The 14,454-nt window shown below is 45.8% G+C and overlaps 1 protein-coding gene and 1 long non-coding RNA gene across 16 annotated transcripts in view; one reads left to right on the top strand and one right to left on the bottom strand.

Moving 5' to 3' along the window:
• LOC128096690 (uncharacterized) overlaps window positions 1-14,454 on the bottom strand; it is a 109,336-nt gene that overhangs the window by 8,536 nt on the left and 86,346 nt on the right. For 9 of the 13 annotated variants that reach the window (XR_008213707.1, XR_008213698.1, XR_008213703.1 and 6 more), the window contains one exon: window positions 1,322-5,165. This is a non-coding gene — a long non-coding RNA (uncharacterized LOC128096690). The remainder of the gene's footprint in view (window positions 1-1,321; window positions 5,166-14,454) is intronic. The other 4 variants (XR_008213708.1, XR_008213701.1, XR_008213706.1 and 1 more) reach the window with 3 other exon arrangements.
• The window catches only part of Rhbdl2 (rhomboid like 2), a 47,379-nt gene that overhangs the window by 26,048 nt on the left and 6,877 nt on the right, over window positions 1-14,454 (top strand). For 2 of the 3 annotated variants that reach the window (XM_052716564.1, XM_052716565.1), the window contains exons 2-4: window positions 1,119-1,381; window positions 4,842-4,990; window positions 8,348-8,460. In XM_052716564.1, coding sequence (XP_052572524.1) covers window positions 1,139-1,381; window positions 4,842-4,990; window positions 8,348-8,460 — 505 coding nt within the window. In that variant the 5' untranslated portion in view covers window positions 1,119-1,138. Of the gene's footprint in view, window positions 1-1,118; window positions 1,382-4,220; window positions 4,337-4,841; window positions 4,991-8,347; window positions 8,461-14,454 lie in introns of those variants that run through there. The other variant, XM_052716566.1, reaches the window with a different exon arrangement.

The following is a 14,454-nucleotide window of genomic DNA, read 5'->3' as shown; positions in this document are numbered from 1 at the left end:
TGTCTGGCTCCATGGATATGCTTTTTTTTTTATTTAAAAGGATATATTCAATTATTTATCTATTTTACTACTTATTTGTTTAGAAAAGGTCTCTTAGCCCAGGCTTGCTTTTTCTTTCCTTTTTTAAAAAAAAACTATTTATTTATTTATTTATTTATTTATTTATTTATTTATTTATTTTGAGGCAGAGTTTCACTGTGTAGCCCTGGCTGTCTTGGAACTCCCTCTGTAGACCACGCTGGCCTCAAACTCACAGAGATCTGCCTACCCCTCTGCCTCCCAAGTGCTGGGATCAAAGGTGTGCACCACCACTTCCCCGGCAACCTAAGCTTACTTTGAACTCACTGTAAGGCTAAGGGTGCTCTTATCCTCTTGCCTCTGCCTCTCAAGTGATGGAATCACAGGTGTTCGCCACCACATTCGACTATTTATTGTAAGTTACACTTCAAATTATTTTCTGTGTATGGTGTGGAAGTCAGAAGAGATCTTTCAGGAGTCAGTTCCCTCCTTCCACAGTGTGGGTCTGGAGGATCGAACGCAGGTCATCCAGCTGGGCAGCAGACCCCTTTACCTACTGAGTTCTCTCACTGGCCCATGGCTTTTTATTGTTGTTGTTTTGTTTTTATAAAGAAAAGAACGCAGAGTTTGCTACATGCCTAAGGTCTATGAGCATTAGACTCCCTGTTTAAGTGTTTTTTAATTACTTTCATTTATTGTGTGGGTGTGTACCACAACGAACACGTGGAAGTCAGAGGACAATTTGCAGGATTTGGTTCTGTTCTTTTACAATGCAATGTGGATCCAGGGATCAAATTCAGGCTGTCACGTTTGGTAGCAAGTGCCTTTACCTACCGGCTGGTTGGTTCTCTCTCTCTCTCTCTCTCTCTCTCTCTCTCTCTCTCTCTCTCTCTCTCTCTCTCAAAACAATATAATGAAAACATCATTTGGGGCCACTTAGGAGGTTTAGACCATTTTGATCATCTTTAGCTGCCTCCTTCCTAGCTACACACACAGGAAGGACCAGGAAAACAAACAGTTTTCCAAAGAGTCCAGGAAAGAGCCACATTCTGCAGACCAAAGGCTCATCTTGTTTTCCCTGACATTCATATCTGTTTTAGGTGGAGGGAGGACCAGGCCCATGGCTGCTGCTCACGATGTGGAGATGGAGAGCGTGAATCTGAACATGGAGAGAGGGGGGAAGGAAGAGCTGGAGGAGGAGAAAGTGAGAGAGGACAGGGAAGGCAAAGACTTCCCCAGGAGCAGAAAAGTCCACAGGATTGTCTCAAAGTGGATGCTTCCTGAGCCCGTCCGAAGAACGTACTTGGAGAGAGCCAACTGCCTTCCGCCACCGCTGTTCATCATCTCCGTCAGCCTGGCTGAGGTAAACACCACCATGAGAGGGGCCCTCACATCAGTTCAGACCGGAAGCTGCAAACAGAGTGGGGACGAAACCGACATCTGGAGGAGAAACCATGTAGGAAGAGAGCATAGAGGGACCAGGGCTGCATACATGAAGCCTCTGCCCACTCCCTGCTCCCAGAACTGATTTGCTCAGTCGCTGCCAACCCAGGGGTTGGTTTCGTCCATGATGAAAATCCACTGCCTATCGCTCACTGGCTCTACTAGCTTCATTTCATTTTAGCTGGTGGGGTTCTTTAGAAGCCAGGGAACTTTGGGCCTGCAAATTAGCTTTTTTTTTTTTTTTTTTCCGTGAGGTGGGATTTGGCATTGTAGGCCAGGCTGGCCTCCAACTCACTATGTAGCTTAGGCTGGCTGGCCATAAACTCATTATAATCCTTTTGTAACAACCACCCAGGTGTTGGGATTACAGGCATATACCACCATGTTCAGCTTGCAAATTGGCTTTGTTTCATGAAACAAAATAGACTGATCGGTCAGGTCGGCCTGGGGTATATATTTAGAACAGTCACCAGCTGCCTGAGCAGGAAAACTGTGGCATCTGCTGTGGGTGTCTACTTTGGGCTGATGGGATATGTTCTCAGTCTATGACCTGCTCAGCTTTCTTGGTTTCCAGAAAGAGGGCAAAGCTCAGAGAGGTGGGGATGAGTCACTCAAGGGTGTGTCTTAGTGACTGGGGAGGGCCGGGCCCTTTGTTACACCTTTGTGATACCAAGGATTTTCTCCTAGACTGCTGTCTTATGAAAGAGTTGGTGGAGATGGCTGCCCAGAGGGTGTCCCTAGTATAATCCTCTTAATTCCCACTAATGCTCCAGCTTTGGTCTAAGGGACTGTAGTAGCAGGGTTCCCTAGAAGAACAGAATCAGCAGGGTATGAGGGAGGGAGCCGAAAAGTGAGGGAGGGTTCAGCTCTCCAATCTTCAGGGCAAGCTGGAGACCCACTAAGGGTTTTGTGCTGAGTTCCTTTGCTAGTGTAATTCTTTCCTCATGAAATAGTCTTTTTCTATTAATGCTTTCATCTGAAACCCATATACAAGATGGAGGGAAAGGGGTACTAAACTACATACTAATCTCATCTCAAGAAATGACCTCAGGTGGGCATGGGGGCATGATCTCAGAACTTGGAAACTGAAGCAGAAGGATCTTGAGTTTAAGAGAGCCTGGGGTACAAATAAGTTTGAGGCTAGCCTAGGCTATTTAGTGAGATTCTGCAACCATATAATTTACTAGTTAGCTAACTAACTAGTTAATGGATAGGCAATATAAAAAAAAAAGCAAAAAAGTCACAGAAACATCTGGAATGATGTTTGAAGATATATCTGAGTCTGTATGAACCTTGTCAAATTGAACATAAAATTAACCATTGCAGAAACCAAACTTTTTATGGCAAATGTGCAAGCTTTTCCTGTAGCAGGCTTTTTTGGATTACCAACCAGCTCCCAAATCAAGACAAGGAGACTTATTAACAATTATGAATGCTCGGCCTTAGTTTAGGCTTGTCTTGCTAGTTCTTATAACAAGTGCTGGGATTAAAGGCATGTGCCATCACTGCCCAGTGGCTGAGTATCTCTTAATAGAAATGCTTACACCAGAAATGGTTTGTGTTTCTGAATAATTTCTTTCTTTCTTTTTTAATCATTTAATTGTGTGTAAGCACAGGTGCCTGCAGAAGCCAGAGTTATGGATCCCTCCTGGCGCTGGAGTTACAAGTGTTTGTGAGCCACCTGATATGTGTACTGGGAATTGAACTCTGGTCCTCTGGAAGAGCAGTGTATGCTTTTACTTACTGAGCTATCTCTTCAGCACCCATGTTTCAGAATATTTCTGAGTAATTTTTAAAAATGTGTCTATGCGTGTGGGAGTAGGGAGGGTTGCGTGTGAGTGCACATACCCTTGGATGCCAGAAGAGGGCACTAGATTCCCTGGAGCTGGAGTTACAAGCAGTCTTAAACTGTTAGATGTGGATGCAGTGAACTGAACTCAGATCCTCTGCAGGTGCAGTGTACATGTTCTTAATGGCTGAATCATCTTTCCAGCTCCAATTTTGGCATATTTATAGACTTCAGTACTCCCAAATCTAAAACTTTGGATCTGGGGTGATAATTCAGTCTGTAAAATACTTCCCATGCAGGCATGTGGACATGAACTTGATCCTCAGAGCCCATGTAAAAGAGCCAGGAGTTATGGCATGTGCTTGAATCCCGGCACTTAGGGAGCTGGAGACAAATGGATGGATTCCCGAGGCTTGCTAGCCAGCCAGACCAGCCTGCTGTTTGAGCTCCAGGTCAATGAGGGACTCAGTCTCAAAAAGCAAAGTGTTTGGCACCTGAGGCATGACACCGGATGTTGGCCTCGGCCTCCAGGTGTGTGCACACACATGAAGATCAGCACATACACATAAACCTAAAACTTGTTCTCTAAACTTTTATTACTTTATGTGTATGGCGTTCTGCCTGCCTGTGTATCTGTGTACCACATGTGTGCCTCATGCCCTCAGAGACCAGAAGAAGGCAGTAGATTCCCTGTAACGGGAGTTAGAGATGGTTGTCAGCCACTGTGTGGGTTATGGGAATTGAACCTGGGTCCTCTAGAAGATCACTCAACAACTGAGGCATCTCTCCAGATTTCTAAAATTTTTCAAGTGTTCACAAACTTCAAAATCTGGAGCATTTTTGGATTTTATATTTTCTATTCAGGAGGCTGAACCTGCACCATTAACTAAACTCCAGGCTTTACTTAGATTTGATTGATTTTCTCACTAATGTCCTCTTTCTCATCCTCTGGTCCCTTCCGATACAGGGTTCCGATACAGGGTTTCACACTGCATTAAGTTGTCCTGCTTCCCCTGGCTCCTCTGATTCATGACAACTTCTCAGTAGTCTTTCATGACCTTGATAAAGATGAAGTATACTGGCCAGGTACCTTGTAGAGTGTCCTTGTCTGGGGCTGTCAGAGGTTTTTTTTACATAGTTAGCCTAGAGTTGGGAGTGTAGAGGAAGAATGACTTAGAGGTAAAGTTCCCTTCCCACCACATCCCAAGGTAGGACCTCACATGACATCACTGGGGTACAGGACCTCACATGACATCACTGGGGCACTGATCCTCATCATTTCATTAGACCATCTGCAAGGTTTCTGAGCTGTGGAGTCCGAGTGAAGGTGAGGGACACGGGTTATGTGTTCTGAGAGGGTGCTAGAGAACGTAATAGGCAGCAGAGAGTCAGGAAAGCAAGGAGAAGGGGGCTCAGAAAGTCTTCCTTACAATCTGGCCTAACACTGCTCCTCGCTGTGGGGGATGGTGGAGAAATGTAACTCCCACGTCTTCTGAGCTAATCACTCAGCCACAATTACTGCCTGGGGGTTTGAATGGGGCTCACCTCCAGAAGAAGCTTGATTAACCGGCATGATTGCTCCCCTTGACAGCTGGTCGTGTTTATTTATTATGCTGTGTGGAAGCCTCAGAAGCAGTGGATCACCCTGGACACGGGGATCTTGGAAAGTCCCTTTACTTACCGCCCTGATAAGAGGGAAGAGGCCTGGAGGTTTATCTCATACATGCTGGTCCATGCTGGGTAAGGAATGATGACCAAGTCAACGATGTCAGAAGAGATCAGAAGGGATCCTTAGGCTGGGCAAGGTGATGGGTGCCTGTCATTCCAGTACTTGTGAGCCAGAGGCAAGAAGATCAAGGCAAGCAGGACTTACATGTTGAATATCAGGCCAGCCAGCCAGCCAGCCCGGCTCGGTCTTGAAATACAAACAAAAACAGGGGGTCTGTGAGATGTCTCAGAGGGTAAAGACACCTGCCAAACCCAACAACACGAGTTCAGTCCCCAGAATCCACGTATCAAGGAGAGAACTGACTCCTGAAAATTGTCTTCTGATACACATGTGTGCATGTGAGCGGGGACACACACACACACACACACAAACACAAATATAATAAGATTTAAATTTTTTTAAAAAAGAAAACAAGGCAGGGTGTAATGGAGCACGCTTTGGATCCCAGCACTAGGAAAGCAGAGGCAGGCAGATCTCTGAATTGAGATCTAGCCTGGTCTACACAGAATTCTGGGTCAGCTATGGCTATATATCAAAATCCTGTCAGAGGAGGGGAAGGGGTGAAAGAAGAGAGAGAGGCAAACAAGAACCCAAATTGCCACTAATCTATTTGGAACATGTGTTATTATTATTATTTTGTATGTGTGTGTGTGCCACATGTGCCCTTGGAAGCTAGCTGTACTCTGTATAACTGGCTAATGTTGGTATTGATATAGGAATGTTAATGATCTGGACACCTTTAATCCCAGCACTCTAGAAGCAGAGAACTCCATGAGTTTGAGGTCAGCCTGGCCTATAAAATGAGTTCCAGGACAGCCAGGGCTACACAGAGAAGCCCTATCTTAAAAAAAAAAAAAAAAAAAGGAATATCAATGACTTGAGACCAAACCACTATCAGACCAAAAGTAGGTCGCCCTACGTGTTGGATGCTGTCCAGTGCACCATTTAGGTGATTGAAGTGGTAGAGCTGAGCTGAACCACAGTCTGCCTCCTCCAAACACACTGTAAAAATTAATTGTGAGCATTTTGACTGATGTGCACTATGGTTTAACTGACTCACTACCAGTTAAATAGTAGCACAAGGAGGTACAGAAACAGTATGGATGGAACTGGAGAGGAGGCACAGTGGTGAAGAGCTCTTGTCGGGTGTGATCTCATGTGTGTCTGTAACCTCAGTGCTCTGACGAGTGGAGACAGGAAGATGGCTGGTGCCCGCTAGCTGCCAGCCGGCCTGAGTACCACAAGCTTCAGGTTCAGGAGAAAACCTGCCTCCATAAGGTAGAGAGAGGATGAGAGAGGAGACCCAGTGCCCTCCCCTGGCCTCAGGGGATACAACTACACAACACCTGCCCATACAACCCCCCCCCCCCACACACACACACAAAGGAAGGAAGCAAAGCAAGAAAGATAATGAACAGGGGAGGCTGTTTGACTTCCAGTTTTGTTTACAGTTTCTCCTTCCTCCCTCCCTCCCTCCGCCCCTCCCTCCCTCCCTCCGCCCCTCCCTCCCCACCTCCGCCCCTCCCTCCCCACCTCCGCCCCTCCCTCCCCACCTCCGCCCCTCCCTCCCCACCTCCGCCCCTCCCTCCCCACCTCCGCCCCTCCCTCCCCACCTCCGTCCCTCCCTCCCTCCGTCCCTCCCTCCCTCCGTCCCTCCCTCCCTCCGTCCCTCCCTCCCTCTCTCTCTCTCTCTCTCTCTCTCTCTCTCTCTCTCTCTCTTTCTTTCTTTCTTTCTTTCTTCCTTATGTAGTTCTGGCTGTTCTAGAACTCACTATAAGACCAGGCTGGCCTCGAACTCACAGAGATCCGCCTGCTTCTGCCTCCCGAGTGCTGGGATTAAAGGCGTGCGCCACCACCGCCCAGTCATTTACAGTTTCTTAAATGTGAGAGCCTTTGAAGACCTTACTCAGAATCAGATGATGGTGCTTGCCTGCAATCTCAGTAGGTGGGAGGTAGAGGCAGGAGGATCAGGAGTTCAAGGCCAGCATAGGCTACATGTCTCAAAAAATTTTCTAAAAAAGTGTTTGCTCATCATCTTTGGTCCCCCATGCCTACCCACTGTGGTCAGCAAATAGCTTATGGCTACCCTACTTCCTTGGGGAGCCCTGTGGTATCAGGTGAATTGAGCTTCACCCATGTGACTCAGCCCCCCCCCCCCATTTAAAATGATCGCATTTTGGGTCAGTGGCTAACGGACATACAAGGCAGGGGGGGGGGCTTGGTGCTGAACACAGAACCAGGAGCATCATGTATGCTGAGCAAGTGTGGTGCCCTCTGAGCTGCAGCCCGAGACCTTGAGTTCTTTCTTTTTTTTTTTTTAATTAAAAATAATTTTTTTTTGAGATAGGGTCTCACAGATAGCCCTGGCTATCCTGGAACTAACTATGTAGATCAGGCTAGCCTTAAACTCACAGAAATCCACTTGCCTCTGCTTCCCAGGAAAAGGGATTAAAGTCCACCATGCCTGGATTTCATTCTTTAAATTAGCTTCATTGGTCTTTGCTTCAGTAATAATCGTTGTAAAGCAGAATTTATAACATACATTTATGTTTCTGAAAGACTTTTATTTGCTTTACATATGGAAGCATCATGTAAGATTTTATTTCAAAACAGACAAGGGTGGGGTGGGGTGGCTGGAGAGATGGCTCAGTGGTTAAGAGCATTGGCAGTTCTTCCAGAGGTCCTGAGTTCAATTCCCAACAACCACATGGTAGCTCACAACTGTCCATAATTGGGATCTGATGTCCTCTTCTAGTTTGCAGGTATACATGCAGACAGAGCACCATATACATAAAATAAATCTTTAAATAATTAAAAAAAATAAGAGAAAAAACAGATAAAAGAGTTGCCCGCTTAAAAACAAAAACAAAAAATTAAAAGCTGGGCAGTGGTGGCACACGCCTTTAATCCCAGCACTGGGGAGGCAGAGGCAGGTGGATCTCTGTGAGTTCAAGGCCAGCCTGGTCTACAGAGTGAGTTCCAGGGCAGGCTCCAAAGCTACACAGAGAAACCCTGTCTTGAACCCCCCCTCACGCCCCCCCCCACCCCCCCCCCCAAAAAAAAACCTAGAATACAGGAGCTGGAGAGAAGGCTCAGTGGTTAAGAGTGCTTGCTGCTCAGTCAGGAGGACTGTAGCTTTGATCCTAAGACTCGCATGGAGTGCCGCACAGCTTCAGTGACTCCAGCATTAAAGGATCTGGAGCCTTTCCTCTGGCTGCCATGAGTTCTCTCTCTCTCTCTCTCTCTCTCTCTCTCTCTCTCTCAAAAGACAGAAAATAAAATTCCAGCAAGTTCTTAAGTAGAACTATCACATGCAAATCCCCCATGACAGCAGCTGCTTGGCTATTTGACGGTGTTTGTCTCTGCAGAGTCCAGCACATCGTGGGGAATCTCTCTATGCAGCTCGTTCTGGGTATTCCCTTGGAAATGGTCCACAAAGGCCTCCGAGTGGGGCTGGTGTACCTGGCAGGAGTGCTTGCAGGTCAGTGTTCTGACGGTAACATGGAATCAACACTTCTGGGCTCTTAGGACTGAAGCCAAAGGGAATAGATGTTTACGGAGGGCTTTTTACTGAAGTCGGTATATATTGCACCCGAGCATATGATATGCAGAATTATAATATGCTAGGGAACATGGTAAGTGTTAGAGATAATTTAGCTAGAGATTAGATATTAGAGATAATAAAAGCTCATGAAGAAAAGTCCCAGTGGCTGTCCTCAGATTATCTCAGTCTCCTAGCATTTACACAATTCGAAACTACAAGCAGCTTGGTGTTTGGATCTTGGAGCCCCTGAAATGCTAGACTGAAGAGGCCGGAAAGTAACATGGCCAGATTTGCATGTAAGAAAGACATTTTTGCTGGGTGTAGTGGTGCACGATTTTAATCTCAGCACTTGGGAGGCAGAGGCAGGCGGGTCTCTGTGAGTTCAAAGCCAGACTGTTCTACAAAGCAAGTTCTAGGACAACCAGAGCTACATAGATATCCCAGAAATAGATAAATAAATGCTTTAATTTTGAGAGAGCTGGAGATTGACATGAGTTATAAGAAATGTTATCTCAGCCGGGCGGTGGTGGCGCACACCTTTAATCCCAGCACTCGGGAGGCAGAGCCAGGCGGATCTCTGTGAGTTCGAGGCCAGCCTGGACTACCAAGTGAGTTCCAGGAAAGGCGCAAAGCTACACAGAGAAACCCTGTCTCGAAAAACCAAAAAAAAAAAAAAAAAAAAAAAAAAAAACCAAAAAAAAAAAAAAAAAAAAGAAATGTTATCTCAAGATCCCAGATACCTTTGGCCATTTGTCCCCAGTGCTGCTATCCTGTAAATTTTAACACAGCAACACATCCAAGATATTCATGGTCGTGCAGTGGAGACAGTAACACCCACAACACCCGGAGGAGCGCTCACTCTGCCCTCTTATGGCCCAGCCTCTTTCTTCCCACCTCTCTCCCTTTTTTGCCATTGACAAGCACTAACGTGCTCTCACTCCTTTATTTGTGTCATTTCAGGAATACACCGCAGTTAATTTTTTTCACTGTGGAGAAGTAGTCTGTGTTATGGTCTTGTCTAAGCTGTTCACGCCTTGAAGGATATCTGGGTTGTTTTACCCCTTTCCTATTGCTTTTTGAGAAAGGGTCTCTTGTAGCCCAGGTTAGCCTTTAACTTACTAAGTAGCCAAGGATGCTCTTGAATTCCTGATTCTTCTCCCTCTACTTCCCAAGTGGTGAGATTATGGGTTTTTTTTTTGTGGTGTTGGGGATTCAGCATCTTCCTGAATACTAGGCAAACGCTCTGCTGAGCTACATTCCCAGTCTTTCTTTCTGTCTTTCTTCCTTTTCTGTTCTTTCTTTTCTTCTCTCTCTTTCTCTCTTTCTTTCTTTCTTTCTTTCTTTCTTTCTTTCTTTCTTTCTTTCTTTCTTTCTTTCTTTCTTTCTTTCTTTCTTTCTTTCTTTCTTTCTTTCTTTCAAGACAGGGTTTCTCTGTGTAGCCCTGGCTGTGCTGGAACTCTCTCTGTAGACCAGGTTAGCCTGAAACTCAGAGATGCACCAGCCTTTGCCTCCCAGTTGCTGGGATTAAGGGCATACATCACCACAGCCTAGCCTTTCTTTTCTTTCTTTCTTTCTTTCTTTCTTTCTTTCTTTCTTTCTTTCTTTCTTTCTTCCTTCCTTCCTTCCTTCCTTCCTTCCTTCCTTCCTTCCTTCCTTCCTTCCTTTCTTTCTTTCTTTCTTTTTTTTTAATGAGACTGATCTCATAGCTCAAACTGCCCAAGAACTCTCTAATGTATCCCAAGCTGGCCTCAAACCAGATCCTCCTGCCTCAGCCTTCCATGTACTGAGATTACAGGCATGAGTCATGTCTTGTCAGAGTACAACTACTGCAATGAGACACCGTGACTAAAAGCAAGTTGGGGAGGAAAGGGTTTATTTGGCTTACACTTCCACATCACTGTTCATCAGTGGTGGAAGTCAGGATAGGAACTCAGACAGGGCCGGATCCTGGAGGCAGGGGCTGATGCAGAGGTCATGGAGGGGTGCTGCTTACTGGCTTGCTCCCCATGGCTTGCTCAGCCTGCTTTCTTATAGAACCCAGGACCACCAGCCCAGGGATGACATCACCCACAATGAGCTGGACCCTCCCCCATCAATCACTAATTTAAAATGCCCTACACCCCAATCTTATGGAGGCGTTTTCTTGATTGAAGTTCTCCCCGCAGATGATTTTAACTTACGTCAAATTGGCATAAAATTGCCCAGCACATGCCGCCACAACTGGTGCTCACATTTTTTCTCCCCTGGGTAGCCTTATTTTCAGATAAGGTTTTGATGGGTTGTGGTGGTACATGACTTTACTCCCAGCACTTGGGAGGTAGAGGCAGATCTCCGAGTTTGAGGTCAGTTTGGCCTACAGAGTGAGCCCCAGGACAGCCAGGGCTACCCAGAGAAACCCTGTCTCAAAAAACAAAAGAAACAAACAAATCAAATCAAGTAAGATCTCCTATTTTGGGGGGCTGGAGAGATGGCTCAGAGGTTAAGAGCACTGGCTGTTCTTCCAGAGGTCCTGAGTTTAATTCCCAGCAACCACATGGTGGCTCACAACCATCTGTAATGAGTTCTGGTGCCCTCTTCTGGCCTATAGGCATATGTGTAGGCAGAACACAGTATACATAATAAATAAAATTTAAAAAAAAAAAGATGTTTTCAAATATTGTTCCAGGGAATTGGATGTCAATGTGTGGCTTAGGGATTACAATTCAACTCAATTTAGTGTTGATGGGAGGTATTTGTCAACTGCTATTTGGGAGAATTTCTGGAGGGCCTGATTTGTAGTGTGCAGTAGTATGGACAGCAGGAAGCGGTCTTGAGCTATAGTAAACAGAGAGCTTTGAGAAGACATGATGCCAAGGCTTAGCCCCCCATCAGATACCCCACCTTCTGTCAGACACCCCACCTTCTGTCAGACACCCCACCTTCTGTCTGCATCCCGCTTCTCCACCTTCTCTTTCTGTTTCTTCCTGTGTCTTTGTGTCCTGTCCTTGAATGCAGAGGTGTGGACTTGCGGGCGTCAGGCATCTACGGTACATTCCTGCTCTGCTCAGGGCTTGATTTCAGCCTGTGGACGCAGCTCTGCCCCAGCATCAGAGCACAGAAGTCCTGGGAGAGACTGGGAAGGGTCAGCCCACGTCCTCTGGTGGCTTTGGCCGTTGCTTCTTGGCAGGTTTCTCTCGCCGTTCGGGTCTACGCTCCCCACTGCTGTTGGGGTCATCTGCAGACAGGCCAGTCCCTAGCAATTCACGATTCACGGCGGGCAAAAGAAAGCCAAGATGCCGAGAGAGTTCTCTGCCACCCCCGCCTTCTCTGTGCGTTTCCACGTGCGGTGTCACCTGGGGTCCTTACTCTTGCTGCCTGGGGGTGTGCCCGCCGATCACAGCGCCAGCAATCAGATGACACTGTTAAGGCAGAGTGATGGGACCAGACCAGAGCTGATCCCTAGACTTCTCCTTTCTGTAAATTCACAGGAGCACATTAAAAGACTGACGTGGGCAGTCTGCCTTCAGCTCAGCATCCCCAAGCTGACTGATAGTCACAGTCGCCCGGAGAGCTCGGGACACCTAAAGCCTCTCCTACCGACTCAGACACTCTGGGGATGTGACCCTGGGATCCACATTGTGTAGGGCACGTGACAGTAAGGCGGCCCGTTTTGTGTCCTCAGCAGAAGTCCCTGCTCTTCCCTAGGCTCGTAGTTTAGTGTGGTCAGTTTTCCTTATATTAATTAGCCTGTCTGTCAGGTGCCTAGTGCTAACAGTGGGTTTAAATTTCTGATGGCTAATGACTCCCTCCTGCCATTTCATTGTTTCTGTGGAAGACTTGTTTAAGTCATCTGCCCATTTACATTTTTGCCTCACATTCTCTATTGAATGCAACTGTCTCTGACATGCAGATATCGTCTCCTTGTCTGTATTTTGTCTTCCATTCCCTTCCTGGCTTTGCTGTGGTGGGGATTGAGCCACGGTCTACATGCTTGCTGAGCAAGGCTGTACACCTAAGCCTCAGCTGTGGCTTCTTTTCTTTCCCCAGCCCAATCTTTTTATTAACTTATTTTTTGTTTATTTATACCATTTGTCCATTTTGGTTTGTAATATGAAGATTGACATTGACTGACTTTCCAATGTACACCAAGCTTGCTTTTGGAAGGTCATAGGTCATACTTGGTCATAGTATATTATGATCTTTATAGACTTTATATTCAAGTTTTAAAAGGCTTATTTTGTTTGTTTGATTTGTTTTTGTTTTTTTGAGACAGGGTTTCCTCTGTGAGTAGTCCTGGCTGTCCTGGAACTCACTCTGTAGACCAGGCTGGCCTGGGACTCAAAGAGATCCACCTACCTCTGCCTCCTGAGTTCTGGGATTAGAGATGTGTGCTACAACCACTTTGTTTTTAATTATGTGTATGTGTGTGTATTTTTAATTATGTGCATATGAGTGCAGGTGCCAGCCGAAGCCAGAGACAGTGGTTCTTCCCCCCCCCATTCCTCTTCCTTCTTCCTCCTCCCTTCCTCCCTTCCTCTCTCCTTCCTTTGCTGGAGACTGAACCGAGCACTGGTAGATCTAGGCAAGTGCTCTCCTACTGAGTCAGATTCCACAGTCATCGACTGTAGTTTTCTTGTAATGTCTTTACTCACTTTGCACTGAAGTCATGCTTGCCTCATACAACAAGTAGGGACATGTCTTAGCCTCTTCAGCTTTATGGAGAAGGTTTGGCGGAATTGGTATTACTTGGAAAGAGGCAGTGGTGCTGAGAACCAAACCCAGAGCCTTGCACACAGTAGGCAGGCACTCCACCACTGAGGCTCATTCTCAGTCCTGGCTATCACTTCTTATTAAATGACTGTTGGGATTCAGTGAAGTGGGGGATGTGCCTATAATCCTAACACTCAGGAGATGGAGGCAGGAGGATCAGGAGTTCAAGGCCATCCTCTGCTACATAGCAAGTTTGTAAACAGCTTGGTCTATGTAAGACATTGTGTCAAAAAACAAACCAAAATAAACCCCCAGCAATAAAATCACCTCAGCCTGTAATTTGCTCTGTGGAAAGATTTTAAAGTTTAATTAAATTTTAAAAGTAGTTTTTAGGTAGCACACAACTTTAATCCCAGCAACTCAGGAGGCAGAGGCAGGCAGATCTCTGCCAGTTTGCTTTACTTAGTAGATTCAAGGCTACATAACAAGACTCTGTTTAAAAACAAAAATAAAAAATAAAAAAATTAGACCAAAACAAAGAAAAGAAACCCAACAAAATCCATTTATTATCTTTTTATTTATTATCTGGTAAATATGCTGTGGTATAATTTCCCCCATTTATTTTGTTTTGTTCTTGTTTTTTGAGATAGGATTTCACTATGTAGACCAGACTGACCTTGAACTTGTGGCAATCCTCCTACCTCTGCCTATCATGTACTGGGATTAAAAGTATGTGCTTCTATGCCAACTTCTCATTCCATTGATGTATGTATGTATGTATGTATGTATTTAGTGTATGTGTGTATTTGAGAGTACCATGGTATGCATGTTGAAGAGACGTTTCTTCTCATCCTCTTCCTCCCCTCCCCCTCTCCTCATAATGGAAATTCCTTCTGAGAAAGTCATTCCTTCCTGAGTGCTTCCTCAGCACATCCTTTATTTATTTTCATGTGTGTGGGCGTTTGCCTGCATGCACACATGCATACAGTATCTGCCGTGACCAGAAACAGGCATCAGATTTCCTGGGACCGGAGTTACGGGTGGTTGTGAGCCACTAAGTACATGCTGGGACCAAACCTAGGAAGAGCAGCCGGTGCTTGTAACAGCTGAGCCATATCTCCAACACCCAAACATTCTTTTTCACACAAAATAAATATGTATTACATCCTAAGGAAGGAAGGGAGGTCATGAGAGGAAAAAACCAAATAGTAAAAGTAAGGAGTATAGAGAGGACATCTCAAT

This window comes from Peromyscus californicus, unplaced genomic scaffold (assembly GCF_007827085.1).
Source record: "Peromyscus californicus insignis strain IS unplaced genomic scaffold, ASM782708v3 Scaffold_5__1_contigs__length_169319896, whole genome shotgun sequence".
In the NCBI taxonomy this organism is placed as follows: domain Eukaryota; kingdom Metazoa; phylum Chordata; class Mammalia; order Rodentia; family Cricetidae; genus Peromyscus; species Peromyscus californicus.
The sequence above is the reverse complement of the archived record's forward strand: the minus strand, read 5'-3'. Positions and strand labels throughout refer to the sequence as shown.